Source organism: Chiroxiphia lanceolata, chromosome 3 (genome assembly GCF_009829145.1).
Source record: "Chiroxiphia lanceolata isolate bChiLan1 chromosome 3, bChiLan1.pri, whole genome shotgun sequence".
In the NCBI taxonomy this organism is placed as follows: domain Eukaryota; kingdom Metazoa; phylum Chordata; class Aves; order Passeriformes; family Pipridae; genus Chiroxiphia; species Chiroxiphia lanceolata.
Window position 1 is genome coordinate 26103995 of NC_045639.1, and position 26727 is coordinate 26130721.

General features: G+C 36.3%; 1 protein-coding gene across 5 annotated transcripts in view; it reads right to left on the bottom strand.

Moving 5' to 3' along the window:
* Positions 1–26727, bottom strand: part of THADA (THADA armadillo repeat containing) — a 166795-nt gene that overhangs the window by 132262 nt on the left and 7806 nt on the right. For 3 of the 5 annotated variants that reach the window (XM_032681319.1, XM_032681320.1, XM_032681322.1), the window contains exons 2-22: positions 26525–26624; positions 25052–25146; positions 24528–24658; positions 23644–23792; positions 23459–23491; positions 22596–22644; positions 21487–21677; positions 20744–20838; positions 20236–20456; positions 18577–19268; positions 17760–17911; positions 17463–17618; positions 16182–16304; positions 15116–15239; positions 13531–13679; positions 12484–12694; positions 10980–11115; positions 10505–10641; positions 9922–10080; positions 8644–8801; positions 3574–3683 (exon numbers count right to left, since the gene is read on the bottom strand). In XM_032681319.1, the coding sequence (XP_032537210.1) occupies positions 3574–3683; positions 8644–8801; positions 9922–10080; positions 10505–10641; positions 10980–11115; positions 12484–12694; positions 13531–13679; positions 15116–15239; positions 16182–16304; positions 17463–17618; positions 17760–17911; positions 18577–19268; positions 20236–20456; positions 20744–20838; positions 21487–21677; positions 22596–22644; positions 23459–23491; positions 23644–23792; positions 24528–24658; positions 25052–25146; positions 26525–26600 (3347 nt within the window). In that variant the 5' untranslated portion in view covers positions 26601–26624. Of the gene's footprint in view, positions 1–3573; positions 3684–8643; positions 8802–9197; positions 9297–9921; positions 10081–10504; positions 10642–10979; positions 11116–12483; positions 12695–13530; positions 13680–15115; positions 15240–16181; positions 16305–17462; positions 17619–17759; positions 17912–18576; positions 19269–20235; positions 20457–20743; positions 20839–21486; positions 21678–22595; positions 22645–23458; positions 23492–23643; positions 23793–24527; positions 24659–25051; positions 25147–26524; positions 26625–26727 lie in introns of those variants that run through there. The other 2 variants (XM_032681321.1, XM_032681323.1) reach the window with 2 other exon arrangements.

The following is a 26727-nucleotide window of genomic DNA, read 5'->3' on the forward strand; positions in this document are numbered from 1 at the left end:
GAGGGTCTACTCCCAGTTCCCCAACAGAAATATTACAGAAGATCAGACACTGACTAGGTACAGGTGAGTAATTTCCATCGATACTGAGAGACTAAACAATCGTAAAATCAAAGCAGGATTCTTCTTTATCACTACTGTTTTCCAGAAAACTATCAGGTATGGTCCTAACTTGCTGCACCACCTAAAATAGCGTTCACCCAGTTTAAGTTCCAATTCAGGTATGTAAAAATGTTCAACATACATTACTTCTAAGTAAATACATTGTGCTGTATGACATAACTCTTCCCAAACCTTACCCTTGCATTCTGTGACTTCAGTGAAGCAATGCTCTACAGCTTTAGCTGTGCAACACCATTTGAGATTTCTAGAAATCTTTCTGTTCCACCTGATCTCTCAAAAAAGCAATCACTAAATAAAACAAAAGCTAAACAGGCAAAACATCACTTGGGACAGAGAAATTGTTTGAGTATTTATAAGGATTACAGAAGATTCAAGTTGAGAGCAAACACCCAGAGACTTCTATGCACTTTCCCTAACCACCATGCTATCTGATTAAATGAATATTCGCAATTTCTTCAGGCCTTTGATAGGAAAATATTTTTTTAAAAAAACACATTGCTTATTTCATTGATACGAATGTTCCTTGTTATGTAACTGTATGGTCTTCTAAAGGTGCAGCTGCAGGCAACATGAAGCAGGCATGACAAATGGAGCATTACACTCCCAGAAGGAATATGAACAGGGAAACGGAAGAATGGTAACTTGCATTCTTAAGCAGATTCAGCAATTTACATCCAAATTTCAAGACAGAGATCGAATTTCATCACGTTTGTAGGAAGCCTCTGCAGAGGAAATACTTCTCTTTCACCACTACCTCAAACAGGTCTGAATGCCATTGTTCTGTCTAGAAAGAAGTCTACTCTTTGTTCTTACAAGACTGGTATTTAAGGGTTGTATAAGTGAGCTAGATAGTAAACACTGCAGCATAAACCTTTAAGAAAATGTTTGGCTGTAAAAGTGAAGGACCATGTTCAACTAGAGTAATTCATAAATGCTTGGGAAAGGGATCCATGCTTAGAGAAAGAATGAATTCAAATGTCAAGGTTGTTTCTGCAGATCTTGAGCTCAATTCTGTCCAACAATGTATCATGTTTAAGCCATACATTATTGTAAGGTGCCCCAGACAAAGGCTTTCTCTGCTGGTATTGTGGACACAGCAGTAAATTAATACAGAATGTGATACAAATGCTTCAAGACTGTCCATGAGCCTTGCAGCTGTGGAGAGAAGTAGACCAGTTGAGAGTCACTTGCAGAGGAGCCCCTCAGCTGTAGCAGGGTACATGGAAAGACTCTATGACACTCAACAGATCTGTAAAGCAGCTGCATTCACCAAGACTTAATGAACTCATTTTGGAGAAGAGTCTCAAGACACTCCTCGTATCCCTGCAGTACCACACCAAAGAGTCATTTGCTGTTCTGGTATCAGTCTCCTTTCTCCTTCATTTTAAATACAAATATATACCATGAGACCCGTAGTTCAGGGAAATTATTTTCTTTCATTGAAACAAATGTACTTTCACAGAGTTGCTCTCTGGTTCTTGTAACTGTCTTTTCCTAAAGGAATACTTGCTCTACCTGAAATACCGTAACTTTAAAAATGCGAAAAAGTCAAAAAAATTGTTATGGACAACTGCTAATTCAGAACAGGAAAATCACCTGGGTTTTGTTTTTGATGATACATACACACTGCTTAAGGTTTTAATAACTTTCAGAGAAGCAGAGTTCTCTTGAGCTTGGCTCTTCATTTTACAACCCAATATAAGTCAGCTCAATTGAATACAATGGTAGAAAAAGGGAGAGAGAACGAACACACCAGGAACTTTTCAGAATTCTAGGTAGATTTGCTCTACTCTATTTGCCTCAGCTTTTAAAACAAAGTTATAAACTGAAAATCAAAGAAAAACAGCTAGTCTGCTATAAACTATTTCATAAGTTTTCCAGTATTTCCTGTTTTTTAGTTTATGTGCTACAAAGTTCATAGAATGGTTTCTGTTGGAAAAGACCTTAAAGATCATCAGATAATCCCCGCATATTGGCTGAGATCAGACTAGTGGGGCTGTACTGTTTGGATCACCTCCTTTCTTATCTTAAAAAAACCCTTGTGGTTGTAAAAGGTCTGTTTGCTGTTGTTTTCTTTGTTTTTTTTTAAACAGTATTACTCTGATGGCTGGATTCTCTTCAATCTGATAGGAGGAATAAATCCTTTGAAACTTGCATCACCTTAAAATTTCCTGAACCAAGTTTCCATAGCACAAAAAAAGAACGCAACATTTACACAAATATATGTAATGCGTATAGACAGGTGAAAAGAAAGGCAGTAACAGTATCACATATCAGTTTATTTTTTTTTCCTTTTTAAGTAGATAACCAAATGTAAAGTAAGGATGTGTGAGCTCTCAGCAAACTACTCAGGTCAACTTAAAATCCCTCAGACTGCTAGCAGACAAAAGAAAATCATGTACCTTCTACAGATACATCACCAACTGAACCATGGCTTTACAGTTTAACATCTCAACAGTTTCTGCAGCAGTGCTGGTACATATACACAGCTGTCTCACCAACATCCTGTGCCAGAGACCAACCCCTCAGTTCTGTTGGTAAAACTGTCTGAGGCAACACACAGTGAAGCCAGTCAGACAGCCAGTCTCTACTGAAAACACCAAAAATGTTTCCAGTAAGAAATAAAGAAGAAACAGATCTGCACCTCACACTGGCTGACCTGGGGCAAAAAGAGAACATTGGTTACTTAACCTGGCATTGGTGCAAAAATACATGTACTTCAAACTGCAAATTTGACTGGTCTTTCAGAAAACTACATTAAAAAAAAAAAAAAAAGAAGCAACACCAAATCCCAGAAAGTTGGTAGAGATTTTGATTTTAAAAATTGGGCATGATATTAACACTATATATCACAAAGAAACATTACCAACACTTGCAATAGGTAGCTAAGTATGTAACAGAAATTCCAGTGAAATTGCCCAGACCTCATTTAGTTCTTCTAGGAAAATACAAACTTACAAGGGGAAAGAAAAAAATTAACAGATTGGACATCATATCTTGTGATGTACAGTCAGGTATTCTTCCAAATGTCAGAATACACAACTCAGTGACAGGTAATAAAAGCTTCCAGGAAAACATCCTGTCTGAAACAAAGTCTGGCATACATTTTTGTAAAGGACCAGGAAAGGAAGTGAGATGGAAGAATTCTACACTCCTGCTTTTCCCAAGAGTTTTTAAGAGTTGTCCATTAAAATAACGCACCAGAGACTAAAAAAAATGCAGCAAGCATTAAATGTCTGTATCATTTTTCAGTGCCTAAGCACCATCTCTAGCCATAAGTATCACAGTCCAAGTGACAGACATCATGCAACCAAATGTCATAATCATGCCTTCACCAAACTTGAATAAAATCCACATGAAACCAAGGATCCCCCCCACACAGGCAGTTTCAGGATTGATGCCACAGTTTGGTAAAACTATTAGATTAAAAACATACAGGTGCCCATCTTCTACCTGGAAAGCATTTCCATAAGTTGCACAAAGCCAGCGTATGCCAATTCAAATGCACCCCTGTGCCTTGATTGTAGCAGATGATGTTTAAAGTAATCACCGATATTTTTAACCTAAAAAAAAAAAAAAAGAAAAAGTGAAATTAGATATACACAATTCATTTATGTATGCAAAATATTCTGCAGTCACAAGCAGCAATCCTTCCCCTGGTTGAAAAGGTCACTGGTACAAGCAAAAAGTAACTAGAAGTCCTATAATCAAAAAAAAAAAAAACAAAAACAACAACAAACAACAAACCACTTACTTTTAAGGATAACAAATATTATACTCAATTTTTCAGGTCAAAAGGGTAGTTCTGGATCCTCAAAAAAAAGGTAAAAAAAAAATGAAGGACATAAAATTGATTATTTGTCCAAGAGGTATACAGATTTTAAGAGAAGAAAGGGACAACCCTTATCTGCAGAGGGCAATTTAGAATCTTTCTTGTCTGCCTACACTCTGATCTAAAATTCCAAAGAAAATATCTACTAAAGTATAACAGCAGAAACAAACATCTACAAAAACATCTAAGATACAAAATTCAAACTCTAAAAATTGTGCCAAAGGGAAACAAATCTACCTTAGGTTCTAGGATTCTGCATAATTGCTGTGGACTCTTAGAAACACTTTTAAAAAGAAAAAGATGTTGTATGTATTTAGCAACGAGAGCTATATTTAAGCAAATGGGACAACTAAACTTTTACTCATAGTTACTTTCTAGAGTTCTATCAGGATACCAAGTTTTTAAACTAGGTTGTTTCATTTGTTGGGTTTTTTGCTCTAATTCTCATCAACTTTCAAGTCCAAATCAAACTTCCGATTTAATTTGTTTAAAACACATAGCACATACTTAATTCTATTATGCAAAATTTTCCTCAGGAGTATTTCCTAAAAGTTCTCCAGCAGAAGTTTCTTTAAGCTTTTATATAAGACCATGCATAAAATCACATCAAGTTTCTTATAAAATTCTACTTATTCTGTTACTTATGATTTTAATACTTTAATAGTTTGACAAGTAATTAAGCTGTCAGAGAAGTTAGCCATATCTAACTATATAGCTTTTCATCCTCCAGTTAAATAATTTGTATTACCCAAGCAATGAGATTGCAATAGTTAAAAAAAAAAATAAATTGAGACAGTCTAGTTATTATTTCCTGTAGCTAAAATTCACCTAATACGAAACACACAATAACTGGAGATACTTGAGCTAAAAAGGTTATTTCTCTGAGTTGATTTTAAGGTAGTTTATGTATCCACAGGGTTTCATTTCAGCTTTCTAGTCCAAAAAGAAGGAGTAAGTGCCCTTTATTCAGAAGGAACTGACCCACAGACAGACCAGCTCTCCAGGTGTGTAAACAAAACTGAAACAAGGAAACCATACACAGGGCAAATCAACTGTTCCACCACCACACTTACATGACAAAAAAAGAATCATATGAATTGCTCTAAAAATGTAACTTTCAACTTTACTATTTATACTTCTGAGCTTTTTGCTACAGCCATACTGACTAGAAGCTTGCATCAAATTGAACTCACAGGCTAGAAAAAGCACTGGCATAACTCAGTTCTTGCAAATAACACCAGTCTGAGCCTAAGGCAAGTGTGTAGGCCTGGATTCTTATCCAATGCCATCATGCCATCCATGAATGTCCAGCTCCCTCATGTCAGAAAAACAGTACTTCATACATCATGATGGAGAAGAAGTCAAAGAATTCACATTTTCTAAAATATCATGAAGATCGACAGCAACTATAACACAAGGTGCCTCTACCAACTTTGCTTGCACATGAAATAGCACCCCTGATGAAGTTAAAATACTCAAATATGGAATAGGGAGCAAATATAATAAATACATATCATCTTGGTCAAAAATCTAGAATACAACAGGTTAGTGTTACTAAATCAACAGTGAACAATTTACAGGGTCACACTTGTTGCTGAGGCCAAGAATCTCAGTATTCAAGACAAATTCTGTACAGGATGTTCTGAGAGGGCTCTGAAAAGTGGTTGGTACATTTGTGCCTCCACATAAATAAGATGCCACTGTAGTAAGGTTCTACATTCTAGATGGTGATTTTTTTCAAACCATTAATAGAGGATGGCTTAAAATGCACAAAGAACTGCAAAAGCATCTCAATTCAAAACTAACTGTAGTCTGTGAAATATTGCCAAACACTATGAACCTCCAGACGAGATAAGACTGATTACATTAAGAACTGAGGAGAGGCTGGTTTTTTTGGTGGGTTTGGGGGTTTTGTTTATTTTTTTTTTAATTCTTCCTATAGTAGAACAAATTGCTTGCATCTGCTCCAAAGCAGCAAAGGGAGCCACATTTTTGCACTGGTGGCACAAATAAGCAGCAAGCACTGAAGACTGCCAGTATCTACAAGCCTTCTGTCAATTCAGTGTTCCATCACAAGGGCTCAGATCAGCTCTCTTGGGACTGTTGGGTTAACACAAGCAGAATTGGGACAGCTAAGTCTTTTCACCTTGGCACACAGCTCTGGCAAGCTTATCTCTCAAAGTAGTCTTTAAACTTCACAGGTGAGATAAAAAGGAGTTTGAGGAAGAGCTAAGGTTCCTCTAGGCTTGGAGTACTCTCATGATTTGCATATCATATGACAAACTCAACGCAGTCTTTGTTAGATATTGTTTTGCCAATTACCTGGTGGTACTAGGACATGATACTATTTGTACTGACCATCTTAACAGGCAGACCTTTGAGCCTGTTATCACTGGACTTTTAGAATCAGATGGAAAATGAAAAGTCGATTATGTATTTGAATAGAGAAATATACTATACTCCAGATATTCTATGCCCTTCCTATGTCTGCTTCTGAAGGCAAAGCAACCATGGTAGAACAGCTTAGACTTTGAAGACTGCGACTCCAGATACAGTATTTTGAGGCTGCTCTATACACGCATTTCCACACCACAGAGCTGAAGATGTTACAGTCAGTGTGTACAGTGGTATCAAATACCATGTAAATCTAATCTCTAACTCAAAAGACAAGGAGAGAGTAAATTTGATATTGTCCCAACTTCCTAGCAACAACAACAAAGTATCATACATGAGCTGCCTTTGCCAAGGTCTCCTACATAGGTACAAGATGGGAAGGTTTACAACAGCATGACAACAGACCGGTCAAGCGGTGCTATCAGACTTTTTTTCAACAATTACTTAGTCCTGACTCAAGGCAAGATGACCAAGGTTTCTCTCGAGATTTGCTTCTCTGTATTCTTAAATCTCTTTTAATACTTACAGAATGAAGAAAAAGAACGGGCAACTCGAAAGGAAGGCTCTACATGCATAAGATTCTGAAATCCAATTGTCTTACTTGTCAACACTGAAAAGTGTTTAATAGAAGTTTGAAGCCACAGCAGTTATAGTATTGACATTTTCAGTCATTTATGATGAAATCACCTTTTTTTGGTACAATACAGTAATGCCAATTTCAAAAACGCAGAAAAAATGCCCACAGTACTTCTATTTGTATACATTCAGTGAAATTGTACTTCTATGTGTATTTCCTTGCAAGCCTAAGGAAAATCAGGGTTTCAAACTGACTTCAAATCAGTTAGCATTCTTCAAATTAGAATGCAGACATTCTGTTTTACAGGAAGACATCTGAAGCACATATAACCTAAGGAGGCATCTGCAGGAAGAGAAGGTATCTTCATATAATCACAGAATATCCTGAGTTGGAAGGGACCCACAAGGATCATTGAAGTCCAGCTCCTTGCTTAATAACACAGCATTTCTGAAAGGGTATCTACTAATGTCTGCTTTCTAAAGACAGAGATGCTACAGTAAAAGCCGACTCATTCCTTTTTGACCTGGTGCAAATTAATGACCATAGTGGTGGAAATGAGTATCTGTTCTCTCATCTACCCTCCAGACTCCTGCAACAATACAAGCACAGCTGTTAACCAGATGAAAACGTGAAGGTTAGAGACACTGCAAGAATAAAGATGCCAACCCTATTTCTGAGACACCCAATAACAGATAACACGACAAATAAGATTTGCAGTGCATTCTACTATTAATTATTTTAAGATGGAACGCTCTAACACCTAAGGAAAAACTAAGTATTTTCTGCTGGAAAGAAAAAGAAGTTAAAAAGCAGTAAGTCTTGCGTATTTCAATCTTCCATGGAGAGACTGGTTTTGTTGAAACCATATGGAAATGAAAAGGTCATCAATTAAAAACAGAAATTTAATAAACATAAAATATTTCCCAAATAAATGCCTGTGGTAATCTAATTTCTTGTAAACACCAAACTCAACACTCTACAAGAGACCCAGATGGCATATTAACATTTCTGATCCCTTAAATCAAAAAAATTGGAGGAAAAAGAAAGTCACATTACATACAAATTATTCATAATTCAGTCTCCTATGGAGGACAAGACTAAGACTAGTCAGTGTGTTTAACTTTTAGAACTATTGGCTATGAAGTTTAACTAAAGAAGAGCTTTAAGTAAAATGAAACAGAAGACATTCTGAATATGACATCAGCTTAGAAGATTTTTAGCACTTTTATAAGTATCTTATATACACACCAAGAGAGAGAGCAACAAAGGGTAGGGAGACAGGCAGGCATTGGTATCTCCAAACACAGCATAGGTCTCGTAAATAACTCAATACAATTAGAATTAATATTCCTTGAGTTTGTTAGTTTCTTTGTTTGTTAGAAGTCAATAATAATAATGGTAATTTCTTCACTTACATGTTTCTACTGTAGTTATGCTTTCTGAACATCACTTCACAAAAACAAGACTGTTGACCAAGTATAATAAACCAAGAAAACCACAAGAACATGGCAAATACAAAAAATAAAAAATTAAAATCCCACAACTTTTCCCATACAGAATCACAGAGTATTCTGAGTTGGAAGGGACCCACAAGGATCATCAAGACCAACTCTTAAGTGAATGGTCCATACAGGGAAGTAGATTTAAGAAAAAAGTTTTCTGAAAACTGCCTTCCCCTCACCAAAAAGACATTGCAGGCATTATAATATTACTTCCCTACCTGTTCTATAGTAATCAACCCATTTGAAGGTTCAGATGTAGTCTGTGAAGGTAAAAGTTTGCACAGTGTTCCTAGGAGCAGAGATACTTCCTTCATGCTTCTCCAGCAACATACAAGAACCATTTGAGCTGTGACATCACACATTTGCCTTTCTTTACCTTAAAAATAAAAACCAACAAATGCAACAGTGTAAGTCAAGTTTCTCAGTTGCAGACGTGTAATTTAAACTGCTCTTAGCCTGATCTTACAAAACACAATTAACTATCAAAAAATTTCTAAACTTGCCTACCCAAAAGATAAATCAGTGTTGCTGACCCTAACTGCTTCCACTCCTCAATACCTGCTGCACTTTATTTCACTTGAGAAAGGCTGTAGCATGAACATTTTACCAGAATAGTGTTATTTTAAAGAGTAGAGGCCTTTGGGTCACAACTGTTATTTACCAGCACACTGAACTATAGAAACATCTACAACTTTGGAGCCAGGCTCCAGCAAGCTCCCCATCATTCCTAAATCCATCGCTCACAGTACACCTTCCAGAAGGGAGAGGCCTGGCAAATGCACTGCGTTCACAGCCCAACACCCCCATCTGGCGGCCGCTGTGACACTTTTACGTATTTATCCACTTCTTTCATACAGCCGGATCAAAACTACTTTAAACACAGAAAAAAACAAGCGAGGAAAGGGAAGTTCAAAAGCTTGCACAAACGATTAAATTTAAAAATTTACGGATATTCTATTCTGGCCTACACTAAAGACGCCAAAGCTTACAATTCCTTTATCACTATAAGGCTTAATTTCATAGCTGCTATTCATTAAAACAGACAAATACTACCTAACATTTTACCACTGGAATCCTCTTAACTGAAGTTTCTGTTTATGTAATTTCATGCATCAAGTTGTATTGCATGAACATATTCCCCACTAGCCTTGTGTACACTGGAAAGGGAAATCATAATAACACCTTTCAATAAGAAATGCATTAGAAGTGTTGCTTGATAGAAAAGGTGTCAAAGATTACCTGGCCAGCACAGTTAGGGCAACAGAGTCTAGGCCAATATCAAAACAACTAAACTTCACTAGTGCCTTGAGATTAACCACAGTCTTCCAGAAACACAGTGAACTAGTCTTTAAAATCATGTCCAAATAACTAGCTGCTGAGAGATAAGAACTGAAACATTATATGGAGCAAGTAATTTTCAATTTTGATAACCCACATAAAATGCCTACTCCATAAAAAATTCCTTTGTTTAATTAATAATACAGCACTGGATTTACCTCTCATTTCTGTGCAAGTATTTTTCATTGGCCTCTGGTCAGCCAGTTTTTCAGACTCTTCTTTGCAGTGTTCTTTCAAAATCTTTGCTTGCATAAAATAATCATTCGTGTCTTGTGGTTGTATCTCATTCAGAATCATCTGCAGACGACCTGCACTTTCTGCATATTAAACAAGAGGGATATTTAAGATGGTTTGGTCTTTTACTTCAAGTTCTTTATACTAATGTAATTAATTTTGGGTGTATAAGTGCAAAAGAAAGCTATTAGCATTAAAAAAAAAAAAAAAGTAAAATTATGGTGATTAGAATGATTAAGGAAGAAAAACAGAACATACAGTCCCCCTCTTGCATCTGTTGAAATAGATGCAACAACACAATCTGCAGATGTTTGGGGCTTTTTAGTGCAGAAGTCAGGACAACCTTTATCAGAAGTCAAAAGAGTGGCTTAAAATTACGATATACAACAAGAAGGTGAAAGGGAGGGGTGCTCGTTCTAATTCTTTATCACTGTAAAACAAACAGAACTTCAGGGTCATCAGATTTTAACAGAATTCTTTGGGGGTTCTGTTTGTTTGTTTCTTTACCTGGATCAGTATCCATTGGAATAAGACCCTCTGGTGATGAGCTCTGTACTACTGGTGATACCACAGCAGAGAGTTTGTATGACATCAGAATGAGCCTGGTCACCATTTCCTTCCATTCAGATACCAGTGTCAAGTTACTTAACAAAAAAAAAAAAAAAAAAATTAAAACCAAAATCACAATCAAAAACCATCATAACATGGATTAAAAATAATTTTAAATTTAAAAGAAAGAGTTGAAATTACAAACACTTCCACAACGGTATTTATGAAAACTATAAATAGGGTACAGATTGAAAAGTCTTAAGGCTGAGTTTAACACATATAAAGGAAGTATGAAAGGGCTAGCTAAACACTGCAGCAGCCAGATCCAGGTTCTGGATTTTGTTATAAATAACACTACATGCTTTTATGTTCTCCTGAACAGCTCTTCCACTGCACTTAAACATGGAGTCACAACTTAGTATGTTTTACTTACTTAAAGGACAATTGCTGCAAAGCCCCAGTTATACAGTGCACTCTCCCATACATTGGGAACGATGCTGCTGCTCGAAGCAGAGACTTCTTGGCTTGGAATATTTCTTCTTCAACATTCATCAACAAAAGCTTGATAACTAAAATTTTTTAAAGCACAGATTTGCATTATATATATATATTGTATTTCCTAAGAAATAAATCTGTTTTAAGAAGTATTTTAAGGAATAAAGCCTGTTTACACAACAATTCAATGGAAAATTCACAGTTTCCTTGTTTACACTTTTCTCTGTTTTGTATCTTAAATACAGGTTATTGTTGATTTTCAGTAACCTAAACTCCAGCAATATCTGGTATAGTCAATTTAATCTGTCTATCTGAATCAAATGGTAGCTGTGAAAAGCCCAACTGTGATCCTATGTCTGGGGACAATCCCACAGGTTATGATGAAGTCACAAGAAGTTACCTACGACATACTGCAAGTCACACTTCACCCTTAAGAGACACATTAATATAATAACCAGTTCAGCAGAATACTAAACATCAGAAGTTCATCGTTAAATATTTGAACCCTCTGTTTTCCGCTAAAGAACCTGACCAGTTCTCAAGGATACATGTGCCTATTTTAATTATACCTTCCAGCATCTCAGTGTCAGAATCTGAATGAAATATAGACTCTAACAAAGAACCATGGACAACTAACAACAGGAGATACTCTACAGCAATGAGACATGAGGTTATCCAAACATTTCCTCCATTTATGGCAACAACAACCACGTCTCAAAATCACTATTTCACTGCATATGAAGTATTAATAGGCATCTACAGAGAAGCCAATAATGGCACAAAAAGTACACAATGGTTAGTTTACTAAAAATCTACAAATTATATAAAATTGTTTATTACAAATAATGAATTTAAATACTTTAGTTTTATTGAAAATTACAAACGGTGGATGAAGCCTGATCAAGAAATTTGCTAAACCTGTCAGTTCTAGAGCCCTGTCATCTTTCATCCAGGGGCACTAAACCAAAGAAAAATATTCCAGATATGAACAAAGCCTGATTACTGTGGATGTGTATGTGCAGGACTGCGAATTACTCAGAAAAAGGCTTCCAATGACCAGAGCATCAAGGGGCAGTCTTGCAAACATCAAGCACTGGAACATAGACAGGCCAACTACTGCTGCTTTCCCTTTGGGTGACTGAGGTCTTAGAGGAAGCAGAGGCTCCTTTCCCTGCACTTCACGTGCCCAGCTTCACCAGGCTCGCTACCTGGGCCTCAATGTCACTAGTCAAAATAATAACAAAAGCCATCTTCTAGGATATTCAATAACTTCAACACAAACCCAGATTAAGCCAGGCACCTGGCTTCTTAACAGCAAAACAAAATATACTTAAAATCCTGCTAGAAATAAGCATCTCTTACTAAGCCTGCTACCAAAAAGCCATAAGGAAAAGCAGTAAAGTTTCAAATAAACATAAAAAACTTTTTCCCCAAAACATTACCTGCCAAAGTGTTCTTCTCCACTGTACTCACTAATGTGTTTTCATCCACCTGGGCGTTATGCTCAACCCATTTTCCTAAACAAATATGCTGCAATCCTTCATGATGTACTAAAAGGTTCAACAAATATGAAGCAGTGACACAATCATATGGCTTGGTACTTGTGCTAAGATCCATTGCTGCTTGGAATAGAAGATCTATATTTCCAGAATCCTGAAAAAAAACAACAATAATGCTCATTTTTTGAGCTTTCATATTGATTTAATTAAGCTATTTAAATACCACCCTGAAATCTGAGAATCTGGTTTTCATTAAGTTTGCTGGTACATATTTCTGAAGAAACAGTTATTTTGTGCACTGATCACCTTACAGTCAGAACATGCATGTGCATGTATTCAGCAAGCATACAATTACATACACATTGAGGATGGGGAAAGTCATTTATAAAGGAGTATTCAATCACACTGCACTTCACAGGAAGATGACTGTGTTTTATCTGCTAATGGACATCACAGAGAAGCCCAGTTTACCAGGAAACAGTATCTGTTCATCAGTACTTATTTAGTTAAAAGTCGCTTTTTATTAATTAATAAGCAGAAAAATCAGTATTGAGTTCAAAGGGCAAAATTTGTGAGAAATTAAACAATATCATCATATAATGAAATCTGAGACCAATCAGAAAGGACAAAAACAAGGAGCTGAATTTCTTAAAATACAAGAATAACCAAGTCAAAATGCCTCAATCATTTCCAAAGGGAAGTCACAGCTAAGCAAGGAGTTCACATTAACTACTTCTCTGATAGTTCACAGTCACACCCAATGAACTTCCCAAATGCCTTCATCCATTAGTAAAACAAGCCTCCCTAGGTAAGGGCAGAAGCTCTATAAAAATATATAAAATATGTTAGCAATGAACACTACTGCAGATAACTTGGGTTGACTTCCAAGTTTCAGGAATTGTGCTTTGTACCTAACCCAAGTACCTGGCATAACACAGAACATTCATCTTTCACCAAATTACTCCCTTTAAACTCTCTCAAATTCCATACCTGGAAATTAAATGCAACATCACGTAGTTTCATCAAAAGTCCAAATGCCAGAACTTTCACTTCCTCAAAAGTACTGGCAAAACACTGGATCAAAGTGTGGACACGAGTAGAATCAATCACCTGATCCAACTGAAAAACTTGTGCCTGACCTATTCAAAGAAATCAATGGCTTAGATAATTTTGCTGTAACTCTTTCCATAATAAGCACTGTATTCACACTCTGCTTCACTACACTAAAAGCAGTATAACAATAAGGTTAGAATAATGCTTTAGCTAAAACTTTAACTTACTACTCTTAACAGGTCTTAAAATACCCTGGTTACTGCTGGGGGAAAAAGAAGCTTACCTTATTCAAAAAAATTACTCTTAGTAATACTGAAAGCAACTTATTGCCAAAAAAAGAATCCCATTTATTCCCTTTAAATTCAGCAGTGGAAATAACCTTTATTTTAGCTTTGCTTGAAAATTATTTCCCTGGAAGTAGGTAATATTAGACAATAATTACTTTCAAAAAAAGGTTTAAAAAATTCAGTGTGTTTTGGTGTTTGGTCTTTTGGGTTCTTCTATCATAGGAATAATCCCCCAAAATGTAAGCCATTACAATTTTTTGCTTTTAATTTTTATGTAAAGGAGTTGTGACCTCTGGTGACTGATATAATGCTATAAAGAAGCCAGAATTTTTAAGATATAAACTATGTGCACCACCATCCAGCAGAGAACACAAAGGCAACTAAACCTCCTTTATAAAAGCAACGTCAGGTTTCTGAAATCCTAAGCTTCTTTTATAAACTATCAATACAACTTTCTATTAAAAAAAGGCAGTAACAATATACTACATACTCATAATAATAAAATTAATGTGTTCATCATTTATCAAGGTGTTTTGAGAAAAGATCTAACAAGACAACATTTATTCTTTCCTCTCAAAATCAACCTTAACCTTACATAAATAATTTCTTAAAAAAAAAAAAAAAGTTACAATTTAAGCCTGAAAACATACTTTTATGTTGGCCATATGATCCAAAGACAAGATTTAGCAAGACCATCAGTACTCTAACTAATACATCTTGAATTGGGGTTCCATAGTATCATGAAGAAAATTTAAAATAACAGCAGCACATCATCATTAACTGGTCATTAAAACTGTTTCTTATTTTGTATAATAATATCATAAGGAGATGCAAGGTTTTTCAATCAAGAGTTTTTATGAACTCAGTTTTTTAAATTATCAAGATGTTTGAACAGGATAAAGGAGTAAGTTATCAAATATATTGGAACTTGTCCAGAAGTTTTGTTCATAATAACAAAGACTCATTGAAAAACCTTGCTAAAAAACAGGATATGCAAGAGAATCCCAATATATGGAAGGTACTCAACAGGCCATAAACATTTGCTTTCACTTCAATATTCCTTTTTCCAATAAAACTTACGATCTTCCTTCAGGTAAAATGAAATCAACCCAGGAAACGCCATAAAAATTAGGGACTAAGAATACTATTTTTCTTTTACACCATCTAATAAATTTCTGTCAAAGTATCTTCTCCAATACCACTCATTCCTCCAGTCTATAAATTAGGCTTCTCACCTTTTGGAACAGAAAATACTTCTGCTATTGATTCCAAAATACTTAGTGCAGAAAATCTGGTTGGGTGTGATGAACCAGGAAACAATACCTCAAAAAGTCTGTCACATACAGATGACATGAAATCCTGAAAATCACAAGAAAAAATTTAAGATAGTTTACTTGCTGCACTACAAGCAAAAGTCTAAGTAACCGAATTCAGGACATTCTGCTTTACATGCTACCCAGAAAATTATGACCTTACAGTTAATTTTGGAAGAATGGAGAAAATTATGACCTTACAGTTAATTTTGGAAGAATGGGAGGCCTACCCTTATAGTACTGACAAAATTTCTTGTTTCCTAGAGGCAGTGAAGGCTGGACAATCCTTTGGGATTTTTTAACCCAAGAGTTTCCCTTACCCACTCCCACAAAAAGATGGCCCAGAAAAGTAGAACTCAAGACAAAGAAACAGTTTAACACAAAGAAACCAATGATGTGAGCCTTTAAATAAGGCTTAATTTGTCCTTAAAAAGGACAAATACAAAAGAAGACTTCATACTGAAGCTCTCTCAGTCATTCTCTCACTCACTGATCATTCTGGAGAGAAGAAAAAGGCTGAAGCTCAGCTGATCTCTATTTGAAGTCCAAGTAACACATATCATTTAAAACTCACTACTAAATGGCCAACAGCTGACAGGACATTTACCCAATTTTTTTTTTTTTTTTTTTGGATTGTGGTTACATCTCCAGCCATTCCTCACTTACTGCTGCTTTAATTCACATCATGGAGCAACCACTCAGAAAATAATCTTTATTGCTTTTGAAAAACATTGACATTGAAGACACCCCCAAATACTAATGGGCACTCAGTTCATCAACAACTATATTTAGCCAAAATTAACCTGTGTAAGTGCATCAGAGCGGACAAGCTCCTCAGCACTGTTTGGTTTTACAGGTTTTTTCCTTCTGCACTGCACTATTTCCTAATACACACACAGCCTAACTTACTCAGAGCTGTTCAAGAACAACAAACTTTCAGAAATGGTATCCCACCTCTTACACCTGTATGGCTAGCAGTCTAACTTACTTTATATTGCTGCAAAATCCCCAAAGGATGCATTGTAGTTGAGTTTTCAAGTAACTCTTGCTTGGTTTTATTTTGCTCCAATTTATAAAGCACCTGGGAACTTTCTTGTATCCTACAAAATAACTTTTAAAACAAAAGCAAAACATAGGTAAGGCAAGAATCCTTGACAGTTAAATAAGGGAAAGGCAGATTTTCAGCTTATTTTCCAGATCATATTGTTTGTAATATTTAGGAAGTTTGCACACAACACAACACAGAACAGATCCTTCTCTCTCCACTCCAAAACCAAGGATTTGCTTCCCATCTCTACTGTGACCTTTATTCCCCTCCCTCTGACCTCCAGCACCTTCTTTCATCTTCCTCCTTAAATTCATGCCTAGTCTTCTCCTCCCACCTCCTCATTTTCTGTGGAACATATAAAAAAGCTCAATTAATGCATATGATTTTTACAGCCTCAGTATCTCTTTAAGAGTTTGACTAGCATCTATAGAATGCTTCCTCCATCTCTTTTATTACCCTCTGGTAGTATCCCCTTTCTTATTACGCTCCCTCTAACACAATTCTTCCACCTCATGTTCCTCAGTCTGCACTAGGTGAGAATTGAAAGAGTTACATTTCTCTTTTGTTTCTGCAAACCTATTTCCTCATTTACCACCCATCTTAAATTAGTTATTTTCTCCTTCCGCACTGTTTTCTCTTCCCATTAATGTCTTCCAAAACGTTCTTTATGCATTCACCGTTTCCTCATTTTACCTACATGCTTCTGCCATGAACTACATGTGACCTCGACAACTTGCACAGTGTTGACAGACTCAATCCCTGCAGACTGCAATGGCACAGCTACATTTGTCATACTGTGCCATTAATATTCCTCTCTCTTGTCTTCCAGGTGAGGTTTCTGAGGCTGATTAAGTGACTGTGAATTTGCCTGAGGTGTGACAAGTCTCTGTAAGCACAATCTGAGCCCGCAGCAAAGGCAACACTGCTTACCCTACAGTACGTTGATTTGCTATTGGCAAACTGTGCATGCACTGACGGGTTAAGCAACACCCGCTACCATTAATGACCAAGTTACTGTGCCTACCACTTAATCTTTTGTTTAAGTCATCCTTGCCTGCAATGACTTAACACCATTCAGTTGGGTAATACATACAGCAAAGTCTTAGAGCTTCTATTCTTTCAGATGAGCAACTTCGTAACATATTCAGGAATATTTTTTTTTTAATGTCACTATAACTAATATAACAGGTACATTAGACATTGCTTATCATTTGAAATTACCTTTCTCAGTATAGAAACGATCTGTTGCCTTACTGAAGGAGACTGACTGTTCAAGTTGTACATCATAAAAAAATGAATTAGTTGCATTTCTTCCGTAGACACAGTTTCTGTGGTACGATGGGTTTCACACAGTAAACCTAAAGCATCAATGCAAACCTGAAAGATATTTGGAAGTTAACCATAAAAGAGTTACTGGCACCTATGATGATATCTTTGTTTTAAAACCATGCTGACATAGTGATCAGGATCAAAGCAATTGTTCTAATTTAAAAGTACACATAAAAGGTTGACCTTTACCTGACTGTGCTGATGAACTAGACCTTGTTTTATACATTCAGTGGATACAAGACCATTGCTCACGATATTTGAAAGCTCCAGGTGTCCGTGAGCCCTGGCAGTTCTCAGGCATGCCATTAATGCTCCAAGAGCTCCTCTAGTACTACAAGAGCCTAAAAAAAAATTAAAACTAGTAATAATTATAGTTTGAGTAACGCAAACAATGTACTGTTTGCAATGCTTGTCAGAAACTCCCAACACTTTCAACATGACCGACCTCCACCTCCTTTTATTTCTACCCTGTAAATCCCAAAAGATGGTCCTGTTACAGATTAAACTAGTTCTAAATAGCCTGGTTCCTGAGAAGCTTCATCTTGAACACATATGAAAAAGAAGACCTTACAAGGTCTCACAAGCCATTATTTTAGAATTACACTAAATCACATCAAAAACTAAAAGAGAAACATAAATCTCACGTCCACATATTTGCAAGAAATAACAGTCTGTAAAACCCTGTTACTGGACACGCCTGTGTAAGAAACAACAGTGGAACAGAAAAACAGGAGAAGAAAATACAGATACATAATAAAACCTAGCATTTGAAGGAAACAGTAAGGCACCCAACTAGGTGGGAAGGAATAGTAATTATTTTGCTCATATCATGAAGACACACTTGTGGTTACTATGACTTTCACCTTAAAATACTAATAGCAATAATAACCATCTAGAATTTTTCTCCCAAGTTAATTCTAACAACAATAATAGATCAGAAATCATGTCTGAGATTTTTGTTTTAAAAAGACAATTATAATTACAAACACTAAATTTATTTTCTTACCCAGATTAGCATCTGCAGAGGCCTGAAGAATTCTAATCATGTAGCTCAAGCTGTCAGGGTTACATTTGAGTAATTTTGGTAAATAGTAATCTATTATGTAAGTAGTTTGGTCATGGTTCCCTTCACATAGTATTACCAGAAGAGGAGAAACCCAGATGTTGTGCCACTGATCAATCCAGGTGCTTTCTCGAAAACTCGAAGTAAAATGGGCTTTGTGATTTGTAAACATGGTTTCCAGAAGATCGCTAGCATAAGGTGCAAGAGACTGATCATTCATCACATCCAGGATTTGTACTGGAATTGTTCTGTCCAACTGTAGTATATTTTCAGTGCCCACACACTCCACAAGACAGCCAAGAGAAGAGTACTTCCCTTTCACATGCCAATCCAAGCTTAGTAAATGCTTTATCAGCCTTGAAAGGAAGGGGTCTGATTCTTCATTGGATCCAGTAATGGTGCCTTGGTGTATTTGAAGAAGATTCTTGAATATCAATTTGGTTTGGTGCCTAATGGCATCCAGAGGGTGGTCCCAGTGTGTATAAATGTATTCCAGCACCTTCCCAATTATGTCAGAGTTCCCATTAAGCTTGATTTTCAGATTTGGAGAGCCTGAAGCAAGGGCAGCCAGTGCTGAATTAGTCCAAATAGCAAGGACTCTAGACAAACATGTTGCCACACTGGATTCTTTTAACCTTTTAAAAAGAACAAACAAAAATAAAGTTTATTATTTTCATTTATCACTTTAAAAAAAATAAATTTGTGTTTCAAAATAATTATTCATCACATTCATTTACCTTACACCAAAACAGGTAAGAAGACACTAGCCATTCCAAAAGGAAAAGGAACGAACACAGAAGTGATGAACTGAATGTTGTAAAGTGCATGCTTAGTTACCTGACAGGCTATTAAGTGGCCACAGCTAAACCCCATAAACATTAAAAGAAACCTGACACACCACACTTCATTTTAAAAAGCAAAAATAAAAATTCCTACGTAGCTGGTAATATTTGAGCAGCATTATGTTACTGTATGCTTCTTGAAAATATAAGGAAAACTTTTCATTGCCATATAAAACCATCAAAACTGAGTACCCTACGTGCAAAAACAAAAATCACAAAATTGACCTCCAATGTAGGAACAAAGGTTGAACTGAATACATGTTTTAACTTCCAATCCAATAGCACTGGTAAGGCCATTAGATGCAAGCAGTCAATGCTTGCAGTAAGAAAAAAAAAATAAAACTCATCTTTCTTCAAGTATTTCACGAACTGGTACACTTTGTTTTCTTCTTAACTTTTAAGAAGGATAATGTCCTGAAACTAAAGTTTATCTGACTACACAAGAACTGATTATGACATACCTTATCATAAAGGAGGTGGTAAATTAATCCCACTCATGTTAGAAAACAAATTTTATTTTAGCATGCAAGAATAAGTTGACATTTAGAATTATCTATGCAATATCCTTATATTTTTCAAATTTACAGTGTTATTCTGAATATATTAAAAAGCTGATGTGATCTGTGGAAAAATCTAATATCATTACACAGAAAACAAAGAGATATTTCACCAGGACCGTAGGAGTTATGTTAAAACAGAAGTAGAAAGATAAACCACTCCTCCCAAACATGAAACAACACAAATCAAAACACAAACTTACTCTGAACTCAAAGACAACAAGACTGATGCAATATCTAATAATAGTTTCTCTCCATTTTCACCCATGCTGCCATTCTTCCAATCCAGCATAGCCAGTGCTCCATGGCAAAGAAAGAGAAGGACTGAGTCAGGGAGTTCTGCCGTGCACAGAGCCCCACAGTTACTCACAAACCACGCCGGCACGCCTGTGTGTTTCACTGTCCCAAGAAGCAAGTCACTGACCTGTAACAGCAAAATAACACCCATTACAGTATGTCAGCACAGGAGAAAAGCTATTTCAGGCATAACTTAGAAGGTGTGAAGGGATTTCTTGTACACTAGTTTTCTCAATTCAAAACCCTGGTCTTATTATTTCAGATGGCAAGGAGAGAGTAACAGATTTACGCCCCAGCTGAAGACTGAGGCAGAGGTTGGCAAGTCTCTGTATCAGCAAACCCTCCGAACAACTCTGACAGCACAGATTAACAACACTATGACATTGCACAGTCCTAGTGAAGGAACACACTCACCAAGGAAGGCAATTCCTCAACTGGTTCATACATAGCTCTAGTAAACAGAATAACAGCCAGTCCTGACGTAGTCTGGACAGTTTGCAGCAGTGTTGCTAAATGGCAGAGAAAGATATTTTACATTAGAGTGCAGCAAACATGTGCTAGAACCATATATCAAAATTACAACAATGGTAACGCATTTTCCTAGACTACTTGTAGTTGTATAATGACAAATCTGTAGTGTCCACCTGGCTAGCAAGTATTAATGAATTTATGTTCTAGTGTAATAGGAAACTGTCAATATCTTTTAACAGATAGAAAATACAGAACTGCCTAGTAAGACAAGGAGGGCTGTGGCAGAGCCTATGGACACACGTTAAATTCTACTATACAAAAACGTCTGTATATGAAGAAAATATATAGTGCACCCATAAATTGTTCTGACAGCATAATTCAGAGAGATGTATAAATTTCTGGTAGGCACAGACATTCAGCAAGTCCCAAAAGCATTTCTGTTAGTTTCTGAATTATCAGTAATAGCATTTACATTTTTTTTTTACAGTAGGACAAGTTAAACTGTAGACTCCAGAACCACAATCTACAAACCAAAAGACCAACCACTGTTCCCACTCCTCTTAGTCTCACTAATTCAATTTCCATTCAAGCTAAACTAAGTTTTTATACATACAGGTTGTATTTACTACAAAGACAACAATACTGAGTTAATAAAAATATTTGGGTCTGAATGTTACTAAACTTACCATCCATTAGGAAGTTTGTGGAGCTTTTCAGTAAACTACACATACTTTGCCAAACAAAAGATTCATTGTGTTTCCAAAGATTTCCCTGGATATTTTCTTGTAATTTCTGTATAAGCATCATTGAAACTTTAATGGCTATCAGTAAATCATGCATTAACTGAGTCTGAACAATACAATTTCCCAGATTCTTTCTGTGGAAAAAAAAAAAAAAAGATAAACATGCATACAAGAAGGATAATAAAGCCATTCTTCACCATCCCCAGAAACCTATATTCTGTCAACTTCAGAAAGAATTAATGGTAAAAACTAATTTATCGCTTGAGTTGACCAGATACGTAACTACAGGAAAAAGAGAAGTGGACTCAAGGGTAGTCTGTTAAAACGAAGTTAACAAAAAAAAAAAAAAAGAAATGACAAATTCTGCTACCCCTTCTGCAGGTTCCTGTGACAAACTTTCACTCACTCAATTCTGCCTGAGCAGAGCTGAATTTTTCCAGAAACTTTCCAAAAAGACCAACAGAATGCAGTGCTGCTCTTTTCTCATTTTTCAAGTAGTTCCTCTATGTGCAAAGCATATATTTCTATGATTCAACTTTTCTTTTAACATGAAAATAGAAAATACCTAAACTTTCACTGTACAAAACACTTCATTAAGCACACTCCACCTTTGGAGAGAGGTCACAGTGAAGAGACCTCACTTTAAGCAATGATGGAAAATATCAAGGTATTAAATGATGACTGCTGTGACAGACTAAACAGAACACAAATACTGAATTAAACACTCATGGAAAGTGAAAGAGTATTACTCTACCTGAATTTTATACCTATTGATTACACTGTTTAGTTACAATTCAGATAGCAAAACCACAACTCAAACATCTCCCTTAGAAGTAGTAGCTCCAACACAGTATCAGTGCCTTACTCTGTTATTTTATATCATATTTGCCACAAAAGAAAGAAATCAGCAGCTTCTTTATTTAAAATACACATCACTGTAAAGTGACATTCCCATCTTTCATCAATTAAAGGGATACTTCAAACCAAACCACATTATCTTGCAAGAGTGAAACAAAACCAGATAAAATAGAGCTTATATTGAATTCACTTGCCTGTTTTCTTCCTGTATGTCAAGTAGCGACTTCTGGAGAAACTGAAGAACTAGTGAAAATAATTATGGTATGAATTTACTTAAAAGAGAAATAGAACACAAAAACACCAGCAAATCAAGCACACATACACATCATACCCAGCTACAATGAACAGTTACCCATATAGTGGTGTTTCTTCCACTCCAACAACAACTTAAACTGACATTTCACTGCAGACCAAAACAAGCAATGCTGAAGCAAAACCTCAAGCTGTTTTGCAACAACCTGATACAAAACAAGAGTTTCCAACCCACTTGGTCTGCTCCTATGAGGTATTGAGAATTCTGGTTCCTCAGCAAAAAGCTGAAATTACCAAAAAAGACACAGCAGCCATAAAAGGTCCACATGAAGCTGAACACTACTTGCATGCTGAGGGCACAATATGTCAAGTAATCCCACATTACCAGAAGATCAGATTTCTGCCAAATTACTACCAAACAAAATTCTTGCCCAGTGGGCCTGGGTTTGCTGTAGGTGACTGTTAACAGTTCAGTGTTCCCACATCCAACTTTATTATGAAGCACAACACAGAGAATGCATCACACAAAGGAGCATCAACTCCCCCAGGCCTTTAAGAATTACTTTACAGATTTATGTCTAGGGTTGCTCAATAAAGCAGGACTGACCCCTGGAAATTAAAGCTACAAATCAAAGTCTTGTCTTTGACAAAAAAGTAGCATGTGAGGGTACTAGTTATTGAAAATTAACCAGGAGGAAATCAGATCTGATAGATCTTCATGCCTACTTCATGTAACTTCTTCCCATACCCGCCCCTCCCCCAAAAATCTGCAGTGAAGCTTATTTTGCTGTAAATATAAGTTTACCTTCTTCAAACAGGTTCTTAATACTTGCTCTACCTAGAGGAAAGAAAATATATTTTAAGTACTGAATACCAGCCAGCACTATCTATTTAACATAACTGCAAACATTATTATCAGGTGTGGCACCAAGGTGCCAACCAGCATTGAGCAAATCAAACCAGATGACAATATATTCAATGTCACTGTACCTAAGCTGAAGTCCTCCATGCAGGAAGCAAGGTTGTCCAAAACTTTTCTGTACAAATACACATCTGTGGTTTTCAGTTCTGCCCTAAGGCAGCACACAAAGCTTTGCACACCTAACATCATCAACTCTTCAGGAAGACCATTCAGTGAACTGCAACAGCAAGAAACGGCACAATCAGTTTGCTTACACTGATGTTGAACATCCACTCAACTGAAGTCGATGTCAGCTACAACTCTAATAAACAGAAACAGTCTGTTTTAAAATAAGCATGCAGGTTCTAATTTTGCAGCTAGAAAACCTGTCAAATGGGTGTAAAGCTCTGACCTGCCACCAAACACAGGACGGAAGCCCTGCATCTCTCAGTGGGGACAGTGAATCTTTTCCAACAAAGAAAGGAAGACAGCTAAGCACTGGATCTTAAAAAACATTAAGGCTGTAATAAATTCACTAAAGAAATACAGCAGTAATTTTGCAACAGAAAAATTTAATTGCAATAAAAATAGGCACAAGAAATCAGTTTAGTTACGATTCCTCTGAACCCCTTTCTCTTGACAAAGCTGAGAATTTTTTTTAAACAGAAGCATTTTGAATTTCTATTCTAACACTGGATTTTAAAATTCAAAGTGCTAATTACACAGTATTTTGTCTTTCCAATAATGAAACAGATCAAAATAATACTTCACTCTGAAGTTATTTATCCAGTGATAAGTTACTTATAATTAAAATTTTTAACTAAGGCAGAAAAAAATAGTACTAATATTCACGTATTAGCACCACAAATTTTCAGTAATTAAACCACAGCCATTTGTTGTGAATGACAAATTACTGACTTCTAGGTAAAGAGAACATTTAAACAAAATAAAGGCTTACTATTCAATTTTTTACCTTGCTAATACTTTTTTCAAAGGATTCTTCATACTCAGTGAAAAATATGTCTCTCCCAAAATATCCAAACAGGTTTTAACCATGGGATCACACGCAGAGGTCTGATCCATCTTCTTCACCAATGGCATAATCTACAATCAAAAGAATGCAGGATGAACAAAAAGCTCTAGATACACTCTCATCAACAGGGGCAGATTTCCCTCTCCAAGTATATAGTGGAAAACTGTCCTCTCTTTATTTCTTTTGAGTTTGAAGTGTTAGATAACGTTCCAAGAGCACCTGTAATACCAAAAATACATATATACAAAATAGGAAACTTGGTATCACTTGTCTTCCACCATTTTCAGTAACTACTTTAAGTACTAGAACTACATTTCTACCTGGTCTATGTGCAGCAGTAACAACTGCTTTTTACCTGCTTCCAAGAATACCTAAAACATTACAAAGTTTATTTTGAATTGTATTCCCCATTAACAGTGCACGACACAGTTACCAAAACCACACTAACAACAGTGAAGTCTTACTTGTTTAATACACTGGATCTGCTGGATGCCATTTCTCAGCTGTGCACAGTGCAGAAGCAGAGAAGCCAGGTTTTGCTCTTCAGCCTTTGAAAACTCTACATTTGGAAGAAAAATCCCTTTTTAGAAAGGAATTACAATAAACACTGTAAACAATACGTAATTTACAAGAATATAAAATGACTGCTTAATTCTTGGGTTTTTTCCTGTTCCAGTAAGTCTACCGGTGCCACAAACCCTTAAGTCACCTTACAACACCCTAACATCAATTTTTTTTTTTTATCAAATGAAAAAAAAAAAAATCAGTTTCACTGGAACATAACAGTAGGCCTTACCTGCAGTACGAAGACCACTCTCACAAAATCACAGCATGCTTGAATTGAAAGGAACCTCTGGAGGTCATCTGGTCCAATACCACTCAAATAGGGTCATTAGAGCTGGCTTCTCAGGATCATTGCCATACAGCCTCTGAATACCTCCAAGGCTGGAGACTCCCTGACTTCCCTGTGAAAGCTGTGCCAGTGCTCAGTCACCCTCACATTAACACAGTGTTTCCTGATGTTTAGAGGGAATCTCCTGTGTTTCAGTTTGTGCCCATGGCTTCCTGTCCCATCACTGTTCAGCACAGAAAAACCCCTGGCTCTGCCTCCTTCATGTCCTCCAATCAGGTATTTTTCACACATTGGTAAGATGTCCCTGAGCCTTCTCTTCACCAGGCTGTAGAATCACAGCTCTCTCAGCCTTTCCTCATAGGAAGGATGCTCCAGGCCCTTCAGCATCCTCAAAGCCCTTAGCTGGACTCTTTGTCCATACTGCTCTTGTATTGGGGAGCCAAGAACTGGATGCAGTGTAGCAGGTATGACCTCACCAGTACTATCTCATAGTAACTTGAGTATACTTTAGTATACAAATCTTGCATTACTTGGTGTTGGGTTTTTTTAAAGTAAATATCACTGGAAGTTCATATCATCAAACAAACATGAAGAAACAAAAAAAAAAAAAAACACAAAATAAAAGACTATATGAACAGTATCTTTAAATCAAGTTAACTGCAGAAAACACAAAGACTGGGAAAAATACACTGAAAATGACCTCCACAGAACCCTTCCAACCTCAATCATTCTGTGATTCCTGGAAATTCCATATTAACCCACAAATTAATGCTAGTACTTCGTGTATCACCGAATTACAGGTGTGCAAATGGGGTCACAAGTAGGACCTTCTTTCACCTTCATACCAAAGACAAAACAAAATGAAGAGTTTTCAAACCAAAGTTACAGTGCTCTAAAGGATTTTTTTAACTCTGTCAAGGTAAGAAGTCATTGTCATTACAAAATAAAAATGAACCACACCTGACACCCACAAAGCAAAACCACTGGAAATAAAACATAATAAGCAGAAACACAGATCAATTTCAGTAACTACTCAAAGGCAAGAGAAATCACACATTAGTTCAGAATAATACACTCTACTTACTTTGAAGTTTTTCAAGCTGATGATGATCAAGAAAGAATGCATCCACCTGAATTTCCTTCTTCTTCTTTAAAACCATTTTAGCTGATTAGAGAAATACCTCCTTAAAAAACAACACACAAACAAAAAAAATCAAAGCAACAGGTCCCATTGTTTTAAAAGCATAATTATAAACACTTTCTATGATAACACTTCCTTTTCACTGT